The sequence below is a fragment of the Lemur catta genome, chromosome 16 (genome assembly GCF_020740605.2).
Source record: "Lemur catta isolate mLemCat1 chromosome 16, mLemCat1.pri, whole genome shotgun sequence".
Lineage (NCBI taxonomy): Eukaryota > Metazoa > Chordata > Mammalia > Primates > Lemuridae > Lemur > Lemur catta.
Genome location: NC_059143.1, coordinates 55,895,610 through 55,912,480, shown reverse-complemented (window position 1 = coordinate 55,912,480; position 16,871 = coordinate 55,895,610). Strand labels below are relative to the sequence as shown.

The following is a 16,871-nucleotide window of genomic DNA, read 5'->3' as shown; positions in this document are numbered from 1 at the left end:
ATTCTCTGCCCTACCTGAAGCGGTAATTCCATGTTGCATTTTGTTTTCATACAATCATCTGTTTTCCTTTATTTATCACACCCAAGCGTAATGAAAGAAAATCCAGCCTGTTTTACATTTTTCTCAAGTCAAACCCAGCTGTTAATAGGCTGAAGAGTTGATGCACCAGCAGGACCAAGCACTCAGGGGACACACACAGCCACTCTGGAAATAGCATTAGTGCAAAGCCGTCTGCTACACACATCCTTGAGGAAAAATAACTGGTGGAATTCAGTGACTAGGTCTCTATTTATCTTGACAAAGACGGGGAGGATTTATCCACGGCATTCACAAACACCACCCTCCCCTGGCGTTCCGACGAAAGCGGTGCTGCTGGAATGAATGCTGCAGCCCGCGGGCGCCTGCTACACACTTCCCACTCCACCAGCATTTAGCTTCGCAACGTGAGGACAGAGGGACCTTCCCAGGCCACTTTCAAAAATGTGCCATTTTGATATAAAAGGTTCTCACGGGACTTTCCTGTCCTGTGTCTGTCCAGCCCAGGGGACACAGCCACGTCCTTATTGGGCCCCCAGGAATTCAGCCCTGACTTACTATTAGCCCTTGTTATTGTTTTAGATTCGACTCTCCGGAGTTACAGAGCACACACACTGATTTTAATATTTTAGGATTTTGTTTAGAAGGCTCATATTCACAGCACTGCTCCCGTTGCAACTGTGACTTCTCATCACTCCTGCGAGTCCCAGCTGGGCAGGATGACTGCGGGGTGGAATCTCACAGGGGCAGGCGGGTCGAAGGTGCCGTGTCTGTGGTGCCAGCAGGAGGGTCCTCATGGCACCCACCTGCTGGCAACACGGAAGAACGTGTCACCAACGAAGCTGCCTTCAAACATTTTAATTTTTACCTAGGCAACAGGAGAATAACCAGGTGCCTTCCTGGAGCATCTGCCGGTCAGGACCACGTCTAGCACTTGCCTCCTCAGGGCTCCTGGGCCCCCAGTGCTGAGCGTCGTCTGAGCCGCCGGCAAGGCTGCCGAAGATCTCAAGGAGAAGGAAGGTTCCAGTCCCCGAGGAGCAGGAGAGGTGGCTCCTCCCGCCCGAAGGAGCAGGCCAAGCCAGCCAGGGGCAAGTCCGACCTGGCCAAGGCACAGGGAATCAGAAACCTAATCCGATAAGACAGCAGCACTTTTGTGATCAAGGAAGCATCAGGCTGGTGCAAGGGATGGTGCTAATGACTAAGTGAGAAAATGAAAGAAAGTCAGTGGTAAAAATGATGCTCTCCGCAGGCCTCGCAGCGCCCGAGCAGTCGGCCGGCCAGCAGCCACGCTCAGGGTGAGTTACAAGGATGGAACGAAACGGCACATTTGAAAAGAGACGGAAATCGTTTCAAATGTTTGAGCTTTAATTAAACAGATACGTATTTAATTTAATAACAATAATACCGAAGGCTAAACACAAACGTCAGATCTACTTTTCTGTGCTCAAAATGGAACTCCTTTACATAGTAAAAACAGTCCATTTCTTGACAATTCAGACCCTACAGCAGGCAGTGCTAGGCCCTCCCCTGCCCACACAGCCGCGCCCCGCGTCCAGCGGAAACGGCTCACTCGCCACAGGCTGCTCGGAGTACACTGTATTTCCCGCCTGCTCACAAGGGAGCACATCCTGCACGTTGCTCTGAGAGCTGCCGCGGTGAAGCGAAGTTCCACGCCAGACGGGCGGACCCAGGAACCGGGCTTCCTTCACCTCCAGGCTGTGGCCAGAGGGCTCCCTGCCTGGGAAGGGCGGCGGAGGCTCCCTTCTGCACGGTGCCTCCTCGTGGGACCGAGGCTCTGCCTGCCACCCGCTGTGCTGGGAGTACTGGGGTCCTGGTGGTGGTTTCTCCCCAGGGGAGGCCAGGACCTCAGGCCACTGCCACCCCCACCCCCAGCTCCACGGCTGTGGTTCAGAGATTTTGGCTGTAGATTTTTGCTGCAAAGCAGATAAATCCTAGTCTCCTCCCAAATGAACTGATTTCATTGCAACAGAGTGTGGAGAAGTTCCAGCCGAAGGGTGCTCTCAAAAACAGTGGCGGTTACGGTGGCAGGTGAGTGGGAGGAGACTGGCAGATGCACTGAAGATACAGGTTACACTGTGGGTCCCCCAGGTTGCCAAGGAGAGCTGGGCAGAGACAGCTGGACGGAGCCCACCCGAGGTCAGAACAAACCTCAAACACTGACCTCAGCAACTGTCCCTTCAAAGCGTCCTAGATTTGGTTCTTCAGGCTGTGGAGTGATTTACGCCCCAGAGCATTGTTGAAACAATAGAACGACTGGTGGATTAAACATCTGGGTGTGATCAAGAAAAGCGTCTGAGAGAGCCCTCACCAAATCCCAGGGTGACTGGACTCGGCCAAGGTTGAGTTCCCTGAGGAGCAACATCAGATACTCAACACTCTGGGAACCCGGGTGGGAGGAGATAGACTCCAGTAAAACAGCCCAGCCAGTCACTAAGCAAATAAGCAAGGAAATCACAGAAACAAGCCCAGAGTTGCCACACGTGTCATCTCAAATGTTCAGTTTCCAACGAATGTCACAGCACATGCAAAGAAACAGGGAACTATGAAAAAAGCAAGAAACAGAAAGTTCCTGTTAGAGTGACTAGATGTTGGACTTACTAATAACAGAAAAAGCCTTCAAAGCAGCCATTATAAACATGTCCAAAGAACTAACGGAGACCATGATAAACACAGGCGACGCTGCGTCAGGGAGAGAAGGCCGACAGCCAGACAGGAATCGTGAAGCAGAAACAAACAGAAATTCCGCAGCTGAAAAGTACAGAACTAAAATGAAAAATTCACTAGAGGGCTAAATCACAGATCTGACCTGGCAGAATAAAGAATTAGCAAATTTGAGAACAGATCAATAGAGACGATGCAATCAGGACAGAGAGAAAAACGAAGCCCCAGAGAAATGCGGGCACCATCAAATGGACCAGTGTACACAGGATGGAAAGAAGGAGAGGAAAGGGAGAACAGAGAAGATAAATATTCAAGGAAATAATGGCTTAAAATGTCCCAAAAGTAACAAGAAAAAAAAATCTCAATAATATACACACCTAGGAGGCTTGCTGAACTCCACATAGAATAAGCAAAAAAAGATCCACAGACACATCATACTAAAAGAGCAAGAAGGAAAAGACAAGAAGAAAATACCAAAAACAGCAAGAGAAAAACAGAAAAACGATGCCGGACACCTCGACAAGGTTAACAACTGATTCTCAGCAGAATCCAGGGAGCCCGGGAGGGAGAACACGTTGAAATGCTCCCAGAGAAAAACCTGTCCACCAAGAATCCTATAGACAGCAAAGCCAACTTTCAAAGACAAAGGCAAAATAAAGACTTTCCTAGATAAACAAAAACAGAGAGAATTCAATGTTAGCAAACCTGCCTTACAAGAAAACACGAAAGCAGCTCTTTACGCTGAAAGCAAGTGATCCCAGATGAAGATCTGAATCCACACAAAGAGCATCAGTAAAGGTAACTACATAATCATAAGACACAGAATAAATGTGTACTTTTCACTTAACTGATTTAAACTGTACAAAACAATATGTACTATGTATTATTGTATCCATAATGTATAGAAATGCAGTGTATTTCACAATTTAACAGAACAAAGAGGAGGAGAGTGAGCACAGGTGCCCGTGTGAGGAGGCCACTCCGGGGGGCAGCCCGAGGGAGCTCCCTGGACACGGGGCCGAGGCCCAGGACACAGCACTGAGCGTGGACAGCAGGGTCCAGAAAGCGTACGACATGCTGCCTTTTAAGTAAGGAAATGTGAATACACATATATAGTTTTTATATTCCCGAGAAATGCTTAAGGCCACCGGTGCTGGGAGAGACAAGAAGGGACCCTCCGCTGGAGCCCCTGGAGGGAGCGGCCCTGCCACGCCTTGATCCGGACGTCTGGCCTCCAGAGCTGGGGGACAAGCAGCCACAGGAAACTAATACAGGCTCCCACTGGCCAAATTAGGGACAATTTAAACGTCAAAACAAATGAACATAACTATTGAGTAAAACAGGAAACCCTGAGTTTGTGCTGATTAAACAACTGAATAAAATGAAACATTTACGTCACTTCTAAGTACCTCCCCAGAAATACTCACTAGTTACAGAGAAGAAGTGAGTTCACAGTGGAGGGGCCGACAGCCGTCACCTTCTTTAGTGCACACTGGAGGTGACACAAAAGACGCAGCGCAACACACAGACGCTTCTCGAGGCTTGTGTGTCACGGTCACATGCTCCCCAGAAGGCAAAGGCCAGGCCTGCCTGATGTTTGGACGGACTCTGGGAACACACAGCGGCCGGCCGGGCGTGGAGGGGAAACTGGTCACGCTGCTGGTCTGACGGGGGCTACGGTCTCGGCCAGGGTCAGCCAGGACGCCCCACCACACCCACCACCTCGCACCCTCTGCTCAGCCGTGTCCTCAGCCAGGAGGGGACGCTGCTGCACAAGGCCACACTGAAGACCCGCCAGCGGACGAAGCCCCTGGTGCTGGGCCCTGCTCAGCAGCCCTGGCGAGCTGGCCGGGCCGGCAGGGTCAGCTCTCAGCCCGCCCTGCTGCGCCGGCTCCGCGGGCCCAGAACTCGCTGCCGCTCGCCAGCTCTGCCGGTGGAGACGCTATTTTACTATTTAAACTTCTGTGAGAATTTGTGAATCTGGCTGTTTGCTTTTTTAACCACACACAGAGTGCTGGACGAAAAACCACTGACTTTCTATAGGAAGCCACGTGTACATACATGGAAGAGCTAAACCGTCGACGTGGTAGAGGAGCAGACGAAGCCACCAACTGTCTGAAGCCACAGGCTGTACCTCGTGCCAACGGCTCCCTGACAGGCTCAGGCGGGCACGTGCCCCCCACAGCCATGGCAGGCAGAGCTGCCGCGCGCCCATCACCCGGCACGGCGCCTGTGCCCTGCTCCGCGGCCTCCTCTCTCGGCCTCCCGTTCCTCCTCTGAGCCCTGGGGGTGGCCCTCACGGCCGGCCGTCGTCCAGGTCGTCCCCACCTGCCAGGTAACTCCTGAGGGAGCTGTCCTGTCCCGCGCGGGGCCTGGCCTTCTTCTTCCCTTTTGCCATGAGCTTTGCCAGCTCGGCCGCTGGCCCCGGCCCAGCTGCACCCCCGAGCCTGCCCTCTCTCCTCCTCTTGTACTCCATGATCTGCTTGCTGAGCGCCTGGTGATCGATCCCACACAGACTCGAGTGCGTGGCCGGTTCCGCGGTGTCACACAGCGGTGGGGCGTCGGGGTCCCTGGGAGGGGAGAAGAGGAGCCTTCACACAAAGCACAAGCCGAGCCCCCCCGGAGTCTCACCCGAACGCCAGCAGGGGCGCTGCCTCCCCTCTCTGTTCATGAAGCCCCGGACATCAGCCGGAGGGAGGCAGGGACAGGAGCGAGGGGTGGGCTGGGCTGTGGCTCTCCCCAGCGTCACAGGCCAGTGGCGGCACGGTGCCCACACGGCAGCCCGTACCACCATGACACGCCTTCTCAACTGGTTTTCGGTAAAGCGGCCAGGGCACCAGGCCAGCTGAACACAGCTACGGGTGGAGTCTGCCGGGTCTTGCTCAGGTCACCTGATGAGCTAGTGGCGTCTGTGCGAGGACAGCGACACTCGCGGGAGGTGCCTTCACGCCCGGACCCTGCCTCGCTCTGCTCCCGAAGGGCTGGGCTCCCTGCCCCTCCCCCCACGGCACCTCAAGGGCCCGGATGCGCCAGGCTGGCTGTCACCCGGGGCCCTGTCTGGCTCAGCGGTTCTCACGCTGAAGCGTCAGAAGCACCTGGCAGGCGGCTGAACCAGAGCTGGGAGCCGTGTCCGGGGGTCACTGATGCTGCTGAGAACCACGTGTAAGACCCTACCCTGTGTGGCGGGGCTGGGACAGGCCCTCAAACACCTCTGCATCCCCAGGCTCTGTCACCTCTGCAGGCCACCCCCCAGTTCTCCCTGCCCAGGTTCCAGCACACTCCCCCTCACACACTGACTCTTCTGTGAGTCTACAGCTTCCTGTTGGCCCCCAGCAAACTGCAGGCTCCAGAGACTGGGCCTGCTCACTCCTCTGTCCACAGACACGTCCCGAGTGCTAGACGGGGGCCGGCGCTAGACCAGGGGCCAGCGCTAGATGGGGGCCAGCAGGCACGCAGACTGTGCTGAGCGAACGCAGAGAACGAGAGACTCTCCCTTTCCTCACGGGAAGGGTCCCGGCAGACGTTCCTGGGTGACCCCCGAGGCCTTCACTGTGTAAACGTGGCCAGGCCCAAAATGGACCTGCTGCAGGCGGACGCTGGGCCCAGGGCGAGCGCCAGAGGTCAGCACAGGCTGTGCATCCGCCCTGGCAAACCGCAGCTCCACACCTGGAATTTACACCAGGGAACTGAGAGTTACGTCCGCACGTATCACCTGGAATCGTCTGGTGCGTGCTCTCCATCTGGGGGTCCAAAGTCGGCCCCTGCCAGTAACTGGTCAATCTGAAAAGGAACACGCCAGGGTAAGCGGTGTGAGCCTCCGCACACGCGCCGTGGAGCCGGCTCCCCGCGGCTGCAGCACGGCCGTTTCCCGTGTGGGCTCAGCCACATCTTCTCACCGCACGTCACGACGTTCCTCTGACGGACTCTTTCCAAACAGTAGGACCCGTTCAACAGCGGTGCTTTCAAACTCCTTACTGCTACTCTAACATAGCACGTTTTCCCTGATAATGAAGTCAGGCTTTTTTAGAACCATAAAACTACATTTAAAACTTGTAAATGTTAGTCTGGCTGGGCACAGTGACTCACACCTGTAGTTCCAGCACTTTGGGAGGCCGAGGCGGGAGGCTCACGTGAGCCCAGGAGTTCGAGGCTGCAGGGAGCTGTGATGACACCACTATAACTCCAGCCTGGGCTACAGAGCAAGACTGTGTCTCAAAATAAATAAATAAATAAAAAATAAAACTTGTAAATGTTAGTCAAATTTGTGAAAACACCAGCTAAATATTAGTTGAATTAAATAACATTTACTGGTTTCTAATGTAGTTTTGTAAAATGCTTCAATTTTGCCACAGAACTTGTATGTTTGAGAGGAAAAAAGCCTCCCAACAAGACAAGGTAAGACGTGTTGGGAATTCACAAAGTCAGGAGTCTGGCTCTGCACTGGTCGAGGGACCTTAATGGACAATGACAACTGCATCTCTGCCGGGCACAGGTGACGTATCCACGCTGGGGTCACAACCCAGACCCCACTCGACAGTCCTGCCCAAACCTTAACCTGCTTGTGCCCACGGCCTCCAGGGGTCCTGAGCAGGCTGCGCCATGCCTGTTCTGACCCTGCCACGCGGCGGCCTGCTTCAGACAGCACGCACCTCCCCGTCGGGCGACTGTTTCTGGGAAGGGGCCCACAGAGCGGGGAGGCCGCCCTGCCCAGGGGCAGGAGTTCGTGGGCGGGAGCTCGCATGGAGGGCCCAGCACGGTGCAGCGAGGGCCTGTGGGCCTGCTGCCCAAGGGGCACACTGCTACACCTGCGCTGCCCTTGATTCTTTACACGGGGCACTGTCCCTTCACTCCTGTTTCTTTTTCTAGCGAGGGAAATCCCGGATGTGTCAAGGTTATCACCTGTCTAACGCTTTTAGTGTTACCTATGTAGTGAGTAACGAAGAACAAATGTCACATTAAGTATTTTTCTTCTGTGGATCCAAATATTATCTAGTCCTATAGTGAACAATAGGTAGATAATTATAATATCACAAATGCAATTTGCATTTGTGGTATTTTTGGTAAACATTTCTACGGTATAACAACCTACTACCTACCTGGTAATCACTACCCAGATAAAAAAATATACATACATGTGTATGTACAGGTTTTTAACCTTTATAATTAATCCGAGGATCATCATGATAGAAACGCTTATAGTCACAGGACATACAAATTTACGAGCCTCGATGGTGCAGAATGGCAGCGGCTCGGTCAGTCGAGGGGAGGAGGTGTGAGGTGAGTGGGGCAAGCACAGAGGGCAGTGCCAGCTGCAGTCTGTGAGTCGCTGAACAGACTGCGTTTCCTTGTCAGTCACAGTGATAAGCGTAAAAAGTTAAAGCCAGAAACAGCAGTCACCTCTAGCGGGTGTGCGCTGTCTTCTCAGTATTTAAAAATTAAATACTCAACAACTGGCAGTTTATACGAGCACAAATTTAAATTTGTACTCATATAAAAGTTTACATGATAAAAGGTTAATTATTTAAAACCCTTACCTCAGCCAGTGCCGCGTTTGCCTTGTCTTGAACAAACACTATCGGGGGCATGTTCCTCACCGTCTGCTGGGTCATCAGAAGATGCCTGGGGGAGAGAGTGGGTTGTCGCAGCCGCACCACGCGCTCGGCCAAGAGGCCCAATGGCGCGGAGCAGGGGACACAGCGAGACTCACCAGGAGACAAGAGTGGTCTGTCGCAGAACGCAGAGGTGAAAAGGTCAGTCCAGAGAGCCACCTCCAGCCCACTCCACACCACGAAGGGGTGTAAAGCACCACAACTGCAGTTGTGTTTACATCTCCCCATGCAACCTTGAGACCCTCATAAGTGACCTGGCCTGAACCCGCGGGGTCCCGGGGCATCGCCGAGGCCCTGGGCTCCGGGGTCTGTGCGCTCCCAGCCTGGCCCCGCCTAGCGGACACTCACGGGAACGACGCACGCCTCAAGTACCCGGACTTGGCGCATCTGCGTCTAGTCCCAGACCTTTGTGCTTCACGCACAGCACAAACAGACGGGGCCGGTCTAGGTGCGGCACACATCCAGCGAAACTGTGACTGCAGACCTCGGTAGGCTGCTATGGAGACACCTGCTGCTAAGCCCTGGGTGACCACAGGAGTTGGGAAGAGGGACATTCAGCTCAACTGACTTTTCCGATTGCCTAAAAATCAGAAAACAATGCTATTTCAACCCTTGTTGAAAATCTCTCATTTTCTTGCTTTTGTTAAATATTTAATAGTAAAAGATGAAACTGGCCATTCTGTGATGCCCAATTGGAGAGTCTCTTGGGGACTCTTGCAGGGATGCCAGTGACGACCATGAGGAAGCGACAGGGCCGAGTCCACGTGCCACTGGCGTCTCAGCCCCCACCCCTTCCCCTGAAGAGGGGTCACGATGAGAGGGGAGGAGGCCGGCGGGGAGAGGTGAGAGGCAGAGCCCGCAGGAGGAATTCCAGCTCTCAGGAGCTCCACTTCTGCATTTTTTAAAAAGGAAGAGAAAACTGAACTTCTTTATTATCACCAGCTCAGCAATTCTCAAAATCTTTGGTCTCGGGAAGACTTTACCTTCTTAAAAATTATTGAGGATCCAAAAGAACTTTTGTTTGTGTGGGTTTTATCCATATTTACTGTACTAGAAATTAAACTGAGAAATCTAAAAATCCTGTCTTTTTAAAGTCACTTATACTAAACCCACTAAATGCTCACATAGACATTTTAAATGAAAAATAACTACATATCCCATTAACAAATTAGCAAGAATCGTGGCATTGTTCACCTACGTGCACGTTCCCCAAGGCCTGGCTTAACGGAAGGCAGTGGGGATCGCACCACGGCTTCTGCATTCTGTCCTACTTGGTTGAAATATAAGAAAATCTGGCTTCATGGAGATACAAGTAATTGGGAAAAGACGGCGTGTTAGTAACCCTCAGGCAAGTGTGGCTCTTCCTTGATGCCACATAACAGCTCAACAACTGGCAGTTTGCTAAAGGTTAGTCACAACATGGCATCTGAAACCACACCAATGTTGAGCCTAAGAACACTGAGTCATAGAAATGCCCCCTGTATTTCTGGAGACAAGATTTGATTTCAGAAGTCAAATAAGGCTTTGCCTTAAAGAAAAAAGAAATGTGTTAGTTCAAAAGCTGCCTCGTCTCAGGAGGGCGTCTCATTGGTCAGTAATAGCTGCACTTCAAAGAGACAGCTGTAAACTGGGCCTATGGTTCTCACCTGTTTTGAAAGACAAGACAGGCCTCTTCCTAGAGCCATGGGTTGCTGGAGCTGGCAAGGACCCCCGGAGATGAGAGCTGATCAGAGAGATATGCTAATGCCCAAGCCAGGCCCAGACGGAACCATGGGGTTAAAGTAATTAACACAAAGCACAGCTCATGTTGACTTCTGAGATCATCTCTGTCCCCAAGAACACAATCACTGGAGCCAAGATGTCTCTGTTTTTTGCTAAAGTAATAGCCTTATCAGAAAACTTAGACGTTTGCCCCAAGAAGATTTTATAACTCATTGTTCCCCTAGTTAGAGTTAGTTAAAGGATCTGTAGTAGCCTTTTAGAAGACTTTGACCCTAAAGCAAACTGCCTGTTAGTATGAAAATCCCGTTGTCCTTGGCAACGGGAACCTGTACCTACCCTATATAATACCTGTGTGGAGTTTCAGTCTTGGATATATTTTTGGCAGGAAGAAATATATCCATCCGGATACCCTCCTTATATCTATTTTCATAAACCTTTACTTTATAAACTGTATCTCTGGCTCTGTGTATTATTATTATTATTATTCTGTTTCCTACTATTTTTTCATCCTTTGCAATGACCCCTGCCCGAGAGACCTGATCGGAAGAAAGAACCTCTTTGCTGGGAGCTTAGCTAACTCCCCACACACCAACACGTCACGCTCTGCCACGCTGAAATCCACTGGCCCAGCCGGCACTCTAATCAGATCCCCCCATGCACGGTTTGCTCATCCCGCACACTGGTCACCTGGAAAGCAATGGCTCACCAAGCTATGCAGATTCTCCACCTGTTGACATGGTTACCAGGTGTATCACACAACACTGCATTTGTTGACGTCACTGCCAATCTCCTCAGAAGAGTCGAGTACCCAGAAGCTGTCAAGCTCACAGTAGTGAATATAAGTTTTCCAAAATTCTGATTTTCACTTGAAAGCTTAAATTTTATTACTAGCAACAGATACGGTCAGTTGATTGCCCTCAAGTGGCAGGTTCACACGCTTGTTTTTGAGAGAATGTCTCCGAACACCCAAACCTGTTCACTTATTTTTTTTTTTTTAGACAGAGGCTCACTCTGTCACCTGGGTAGAGTGCAGTGGTATCATCATACCTCACAACAACCTGAAACTCCTGGGCTCACGCAATGCTCCTGCCTCAACCTACTGAATAGCTGGGACTGTAGGCATGCACCACCACGCCCAGCTGATTTTTTTATTTTAGGTAGAGGCTGATTTTTTCTATTTTTGGTAGAGACGGGGTCTCACTCTTGCACAGGCTGGTCTCAAACTCCTGACCTCAAGTGGTCCTCCTGCCTCGGCCTCCCAGGGTGGTGGGATTACAGGCGTGAGCCACCGCGCCTGGCCTCACTCATTCTTTTCTGTTCAGTATTTTTCCCTGCCACAACTATTGTCCACCAGCAGACAACATGTGATCTGTGTGTACTTCCCATTCTACAGAATACTAAAACGACATGTACTCAGGGTCAAGAGTCAATGAGTAATTTTTGCTTATTCGGCAAGGATATTCTTAAGTGGCAAATCTTCCCGTGTGAGCACGTGATGTGTAGCCCTGAGGCTCCCACCACGGCTTGCGCACTCCAGTGCACACATGGCGAGAAGGTGAAAGAACCTCTCACCCCCCAACCCCTCAAAAGGATCTCCAGAGCCCTAGGGATCCCGGACCACACTGAGAAAGGCTGACCCAGATTATGGCCTACATGAAAATGCAAATTATACGCTGAAATCCTAGAAAGTACTTCTAAAATTTTCCTTAGAAGCAAAAATACTTAATGAGGAATTAAGAAAGTCCACCCACAAGGGAAACAGCTGGGAAATTTAAGGTGCAGGCAAAAAGCAAGTACATTCGGAAAGCAAACGCTGTCACCTCATGTGTGGGGCGCTTCTCTGCAGGACGGCCCGTGCGTGTGCGTTCTGCTCCGCAGAGAGCGTTGTCTTCCAGTACACGCGGCAGGCTGAGAAGTCTGAAGTCAGGGAGACCTGAGACCCACATGCAAATCACATCTTAGTTGATGCGGGCTTTCAAGACAAACAGCATTCAGGAGAACAGCAGCTCCACACGCCTCTCCCACCCCAAAGCCAGTGTCCTGGGGGCACACCCAGACCCCACACCTCGCCTGTCCCTTCTCCAGGTCCCACCGGCCACCTGCTTGACCACCCCGAGCCCGCGGCACAGGCCTCACAGCCACTTTCCCCGCGACGCTCAGGGAAAATGCCCAGCTGCCGCTTCTCCTCCTGAGTTCCCCTGGCTGACCTCTCTGAGGCTGGAGGAAGCATCGCCCCCATCCACGTACTGAGGTAAAGGGGCGCACATTTCCCTAGACCTCCTGTTGTCTGACAGCGTCCCGGGTGCTGTCTGTGAGCAGTGAAACCTCTGCTCCGCATGGCAGACCGGGGCCATCCGTCTGGAGTGCTCAAATCACCAGACCAATGACCACTTCTGCAACCCCAGACCAAGACTTTGGGAGAGAAAAGGTGCTTTATTTTAACTCTCAGGCAAGACTGGGCCACGTGAACTGAGGGCCAGGCCCGCTATCCTCTGCCCAGCTCCCGCTCTGGAGCCCCTCGGGGTACCTTGGAGAGCTCCAGGTGCAGGTCGCAGACCTCCTGACTCACTTCAGGGGTGCACAGCAGATCTGTCAGCGCCTTATAGAGGAGGCCATTCAGGGTCCTCAGGCGCACGTGGTCTTCCTTCCTGGTTTTCCTTGCAGTACTCTTCACCATGAGTTCCAGCTTGGACGGCGTGTGAGTCTCCACCAGGAAAAAGAGCACACGAGGCAACATGACAACTGTGCACTAGAGCACACCAAGGGGGAAGGGCTCGGCGGACCACCAGATATACAGACACACTCCTCTCAGCCACCTCAGCTTTCGTGAAGATAAAGTTTGCTTTACAGACCCAGATCCTTCTAGATTTCACCTGTATACCAGTACGTATTTTTTCAAAAAAAAAATTTTGTACTGAGATATAATACATATACCATAAATTCACCCCATTAAAGGTTCAAGCCAGTAGCTGTTGACATACATGATATATTTATTTTTTCTAATGGGGGCCATTTATTGTATAAACTTTTACAGTTTACACACACACTAAACTGAATGGATGTTACCATATTAGAATTTGATAATAGATAAGACTTTCTAGAAAACATTAGTGTCAGTACATTTTTTCTGAAAAGGTCAAAATTCTATGTTCCCATTGGCATCCAGCCCCATCCACACAGATACCGTTCTCTCTCAAACAGAAACTAAAAGGCTGCCAAGCAAGAGTCCTGCCCACTGCTAGAACTGCACTCCTATCAAAATCATAAAGTGGCTTGTGGCTGCTACTCTGTACTTACCAAGTGAGACCCCAAGGAAGGACCTTCATACCAAAACTTTTTTCTGTGGGGAAGAAATAAAAATTATGTTGGATAGTGATGGCAAATCAAAAATCAAAAAGTTGTATATGTTCACTCAACAAGTTATGACGACACAACTGTTTGTTTGTAAAGGGCTAAACTTGGACACAGAAGTTCTGTTTCTGGGGTTCTAGAAAACTTCAATACTTAGCTGACAACAACATGGGCTGTGGGGGAGGGACTGAACATGGTGTTAATTTCATCTCATATTTTTACTTCAAGTCCACTTCTAGTCCCAAGGGGAGAGAAAGAGAATCTTCAAAATATACCTCCTACCCTGTGCATGAACACTACGCTCCGGCTGACGAAATTGTTTCCCACGGAGCAGAGGCAGGTGATTCTGACACTGCCACGCACACACTGAGACTGCCAACCCCCGAGCACACAGGGGACAGCGGCAGCCATGCCGGCTGGAGTGGGAGCTCCAGCCAGGCAGGGAGAAGGCAGGATGACGCATGGGTGTGCCCCAGAGCAGGAGGCACATGGCTGCACACGGAAATGTTTATAGCTGAGTGTGTATTTAAGGGTCGGTATAAGCACATATATTGTTTGCTTTGTCAGATGAGAAAGCCCAAAAGACAAACAGGCCAGTAGCAGCAAACACATCTAGCACCCAGACTGTGGTTTCTAACAACACTCTCCAATAAAGGGAACCGGGGCTCCTTGGAGAAAGCCTGATTCTACGCCTGCTGCAGGAATACACAAGATGAACTTGGAGTGTCTTGTAGTGCCACGAAGTACAGAAGTGCTAGATACACACACATATGCCGGAAAACGCAGTGAAGCCCCATAGTGACGGGGTCTGTCAAAGGGACACAGGAGCTAGAGCTCCGCATGACCACAGCTGGAACAATTAGAGCAAAACAAAGTGATGTTGGATTTTAATGCACGAGTCCATACTGATATGAATAAATTAATAAGGGGGGGAGACGAGACACATCTCCCATGCAGAGTGCCAAGTGATTTATGAGTGTAAGGCCCCACTCCCCACGTACGGACAGCAAATAGTGACTTTCTCCCAAAGAGCAGTGTTGAGCCTAAGAACACTGAGTCATAGAAATGCCCCCTGTATTTCTGGAGACAAGATTTGATTTCAGAAGTCACATACGGCTTTGCCTTAAAGAAAAAAGAAATGTGTTGGTTCAAAAACTGCCTCGTCTCAGGAGGGCGTCTCCTTGGTCAGTAAAAGCTGCACTTCAAAGAGACAGCTGTAAACTGGGCCTATGGTTCTCACCTGTTTTGAAAGTCAAGATAGGCCTCTTCCTAGAGCCATGGGTTGCCGGAGCTGGCAAGGACCCCAGGAGATGAGAGCTGATCAGAGAGATATGCCAATGCCCAAGCCGGGCCCAGAAGGAACCATGCGGTTAAAGTAATTAACACAAAGCACAGCTCATGTTGACTTCTGAGATCAAATCTTGTCTCCAGAAATACAGGGGGCATTTCTATGACTCAGTATTCTTAGGCTCAACAGAGCAGAGTGTGGAAAGGGGTACATTTCACTACAGTAGAGAGACCTGACCAACACCTCAGCCGGGTGACCATGGCAGCATCAACAGTGACAAGCCACAGTGACAGTGTGTTCCCTCACTGTGATGCAAGAAGGGCACTTTACGTCTGTGGTCTTCTTCCCAAAACTCCACAGCCCACATCTAATCATAAGAACATCAGGCCAATGCCTACAGAGGGGCATCCTAAAAATACCTGACCAGCACTCCTTACAACTGTCACGATCATCAAAAACAGGGAAAATTTAAAAAAAAACCAGGGCAAGTCCGAGCCACTGTGTAGTCTAGCGGAGCCCATCCAGGACAAGACACGACAGGCGGTGCGGCCCGTCCGGGCCCCGGGGCAGAGAAGCGGAAGCGGGAGGCCCTCGGCAGCGGGGAAGCGCGGCCCAGGGAGCCACAGCGCAGCCGCCAGTCCCTTCACCGCAACCACCGCCGCAAGCTCTGCTCTTCGGTGAAGGCCAGGCAGAAAGCTGGCACTAGCACAGGAAAAGATTCCTGTATTTTTCCTTCCTTCCCTCTTCGTTGGGTGAAACTACTCTCCTGAAAAATGCTCTGGCGACAAAAACCAAATACATTTATCGCTTTGTTTTTCCTTTTTTAACTCCCCCCCACGTCCAGGAACAGAGAGACTGGGTGGGAATACTGCCAACGCTACCGGAGACCCAACAAGAGACCGCGCAGTGCCCCGCGGCCTGGGCCCGGGACCCACCCCCGGCACCGTCCGCGCGGACCGACCCGCTCGCTACGTTACTTGGACTTAGAGGCGAACTTCTTGAGCAAGTTCTTGCTGCCGCAGGCGACTGCGGAGCCGTGCAGGGCCCGCGCGCGGCCCGGAAGGAGCGCGGCGTCGCGGCCGCACAGCAGCGCCCGGAGTCCCGCGCGGGGGCCCAACAGCCCGCCGGCCGGAGCCCACATGCCGCGGCGCGACACCCAGGAGAAAAGGAGCAGGAAAGGGGACCGGCGGCAAGCGACGTGACCGCAGGACAACGGCTGGGCGTGGCGACGTGAGGGCGGGATGACGGCTGCGCGTGACAGCTCTGGGCGGGGCGACGGCCGCGAGTCGCGGCGTGTGGGGGAAAGGAGGGCTGAGCGTGGCGACGTGTGGGCATGACGAGGGGGCGTGACGACATGGGGGCGGGGCCACGGCGGCAGCTGGAGACCTGGGGACCGGACGCCGTGTGGGCGGGACGATGGCGTGAGGCAGGCGGCGTGTGGGCGGGGCGCCCAGTGCGGTGATGGCTGCATGGGGGCTCGCGGGAAGGCGCGACGGCTGGACGCCAGGGACTCGGTCTGTGGGCGGGGCCACGTCTGCACAAGAGGCAGGCGGCGTGCGGGCGGGGCGACGGCTGGGCGTGAGGCGAGGGGGGTGTGGGCGGGGCGACGGCTGGGCGTGGCGATGTGTGGGCGGGATGACGGCAGGGCGGGGCGGCGTGTGGGCGGGGCTAAGGCTGCGCTTAGCGACGCGAGGGCGGAAGGACGGCTGCGAGTGGGGCCGTGTGGGCGTGTCGACGGATGGGCGTGTCGCAGTGAGGGCGTGTCGACGGATGGGCGGGGCGACAGCGTGGTGTGCGACGTCAGGGCGGGGCGTCAGGGCGGGGCTGCGGCTGCGCCTGGCGACGCGAGGGCGGTGCTCCGGCTGCGCGTGATGGCGTGTGGGCGGTGCTGCGGCTGCGCGTGGCGACGCGAGGGCGGGTCTGTGGCTGCGTGTGGCGACGCGAGGGCGGGGCGACGCCTGCGCGTGACGGCCTGTGGGCGGGGCCGCGGCTGCGCGTGGAGACCGGAGGGCGGAACCGCGGCTGCGCGTGACGTCGTGCGGGCGGGACCGCGGCTGCGCGTGACGGCCTGTGGGCGGTGCCGCGGCTGCGCGTGGAGACGGGAGGGCGGAACCGCGGCTGCGCGTGACATCGTGTGGGCGGGACCGCGGCTGCGCGTGGAGACCGGAGGGCGGAACCGCGGC

The 16,871-nt window shown here is 53.1% G+C and overlaps 1 protein-coding gene across 3 annotated transcripts; it reads right to left on the bottom strand.

Annotated features, from left to right (window-relative positions):
- Positions 1-1,380: 1,380 nt before the first annotated feature.
- RBFA (ribosome binding factor A) lies at positions 1,381-15,876 on the bottom strand. Of its 3 annotated transcripts, none has more exons than XM_045527637.1 (7): positions 15,666-15,872; positions 13,347-13,389; positions 12,577-12,753; positions 11,870-11,982; positions 8,253-8,337; positions 6,431-6,498; positions 4,936-5,288 (listed from the first exon to the last, which is right to left on the bottom strand). In XM_045527637.1, exons 1-7 carry the CDS (start codon positions 15,827-15,829, stop codon positions 5,015-5,017), a joined length of 924 nt encoding a protein of 307 aa, XP_045383593.1. In that variant the 5' UTR covers positions 15,830-15,872; the 3' UTR covers positions 4,936-5,014. The 3 variants fall into 3 exon arrangements, with proteins under 3 accessions (XP_045383595.1, XP_045383593.1, XP_045383594.1); XM_045527638.1 differs by having other exon boundaries at positions 15,624-15,718; XM_045527639.1 differs by lacking the exon at positions 8,253-8,337 and having other exon boundaries at positions 1,381-5,288; positions 15,666-15,876.
- Positions 15,877-16,871: the final 995 nt, after the last annotated feature.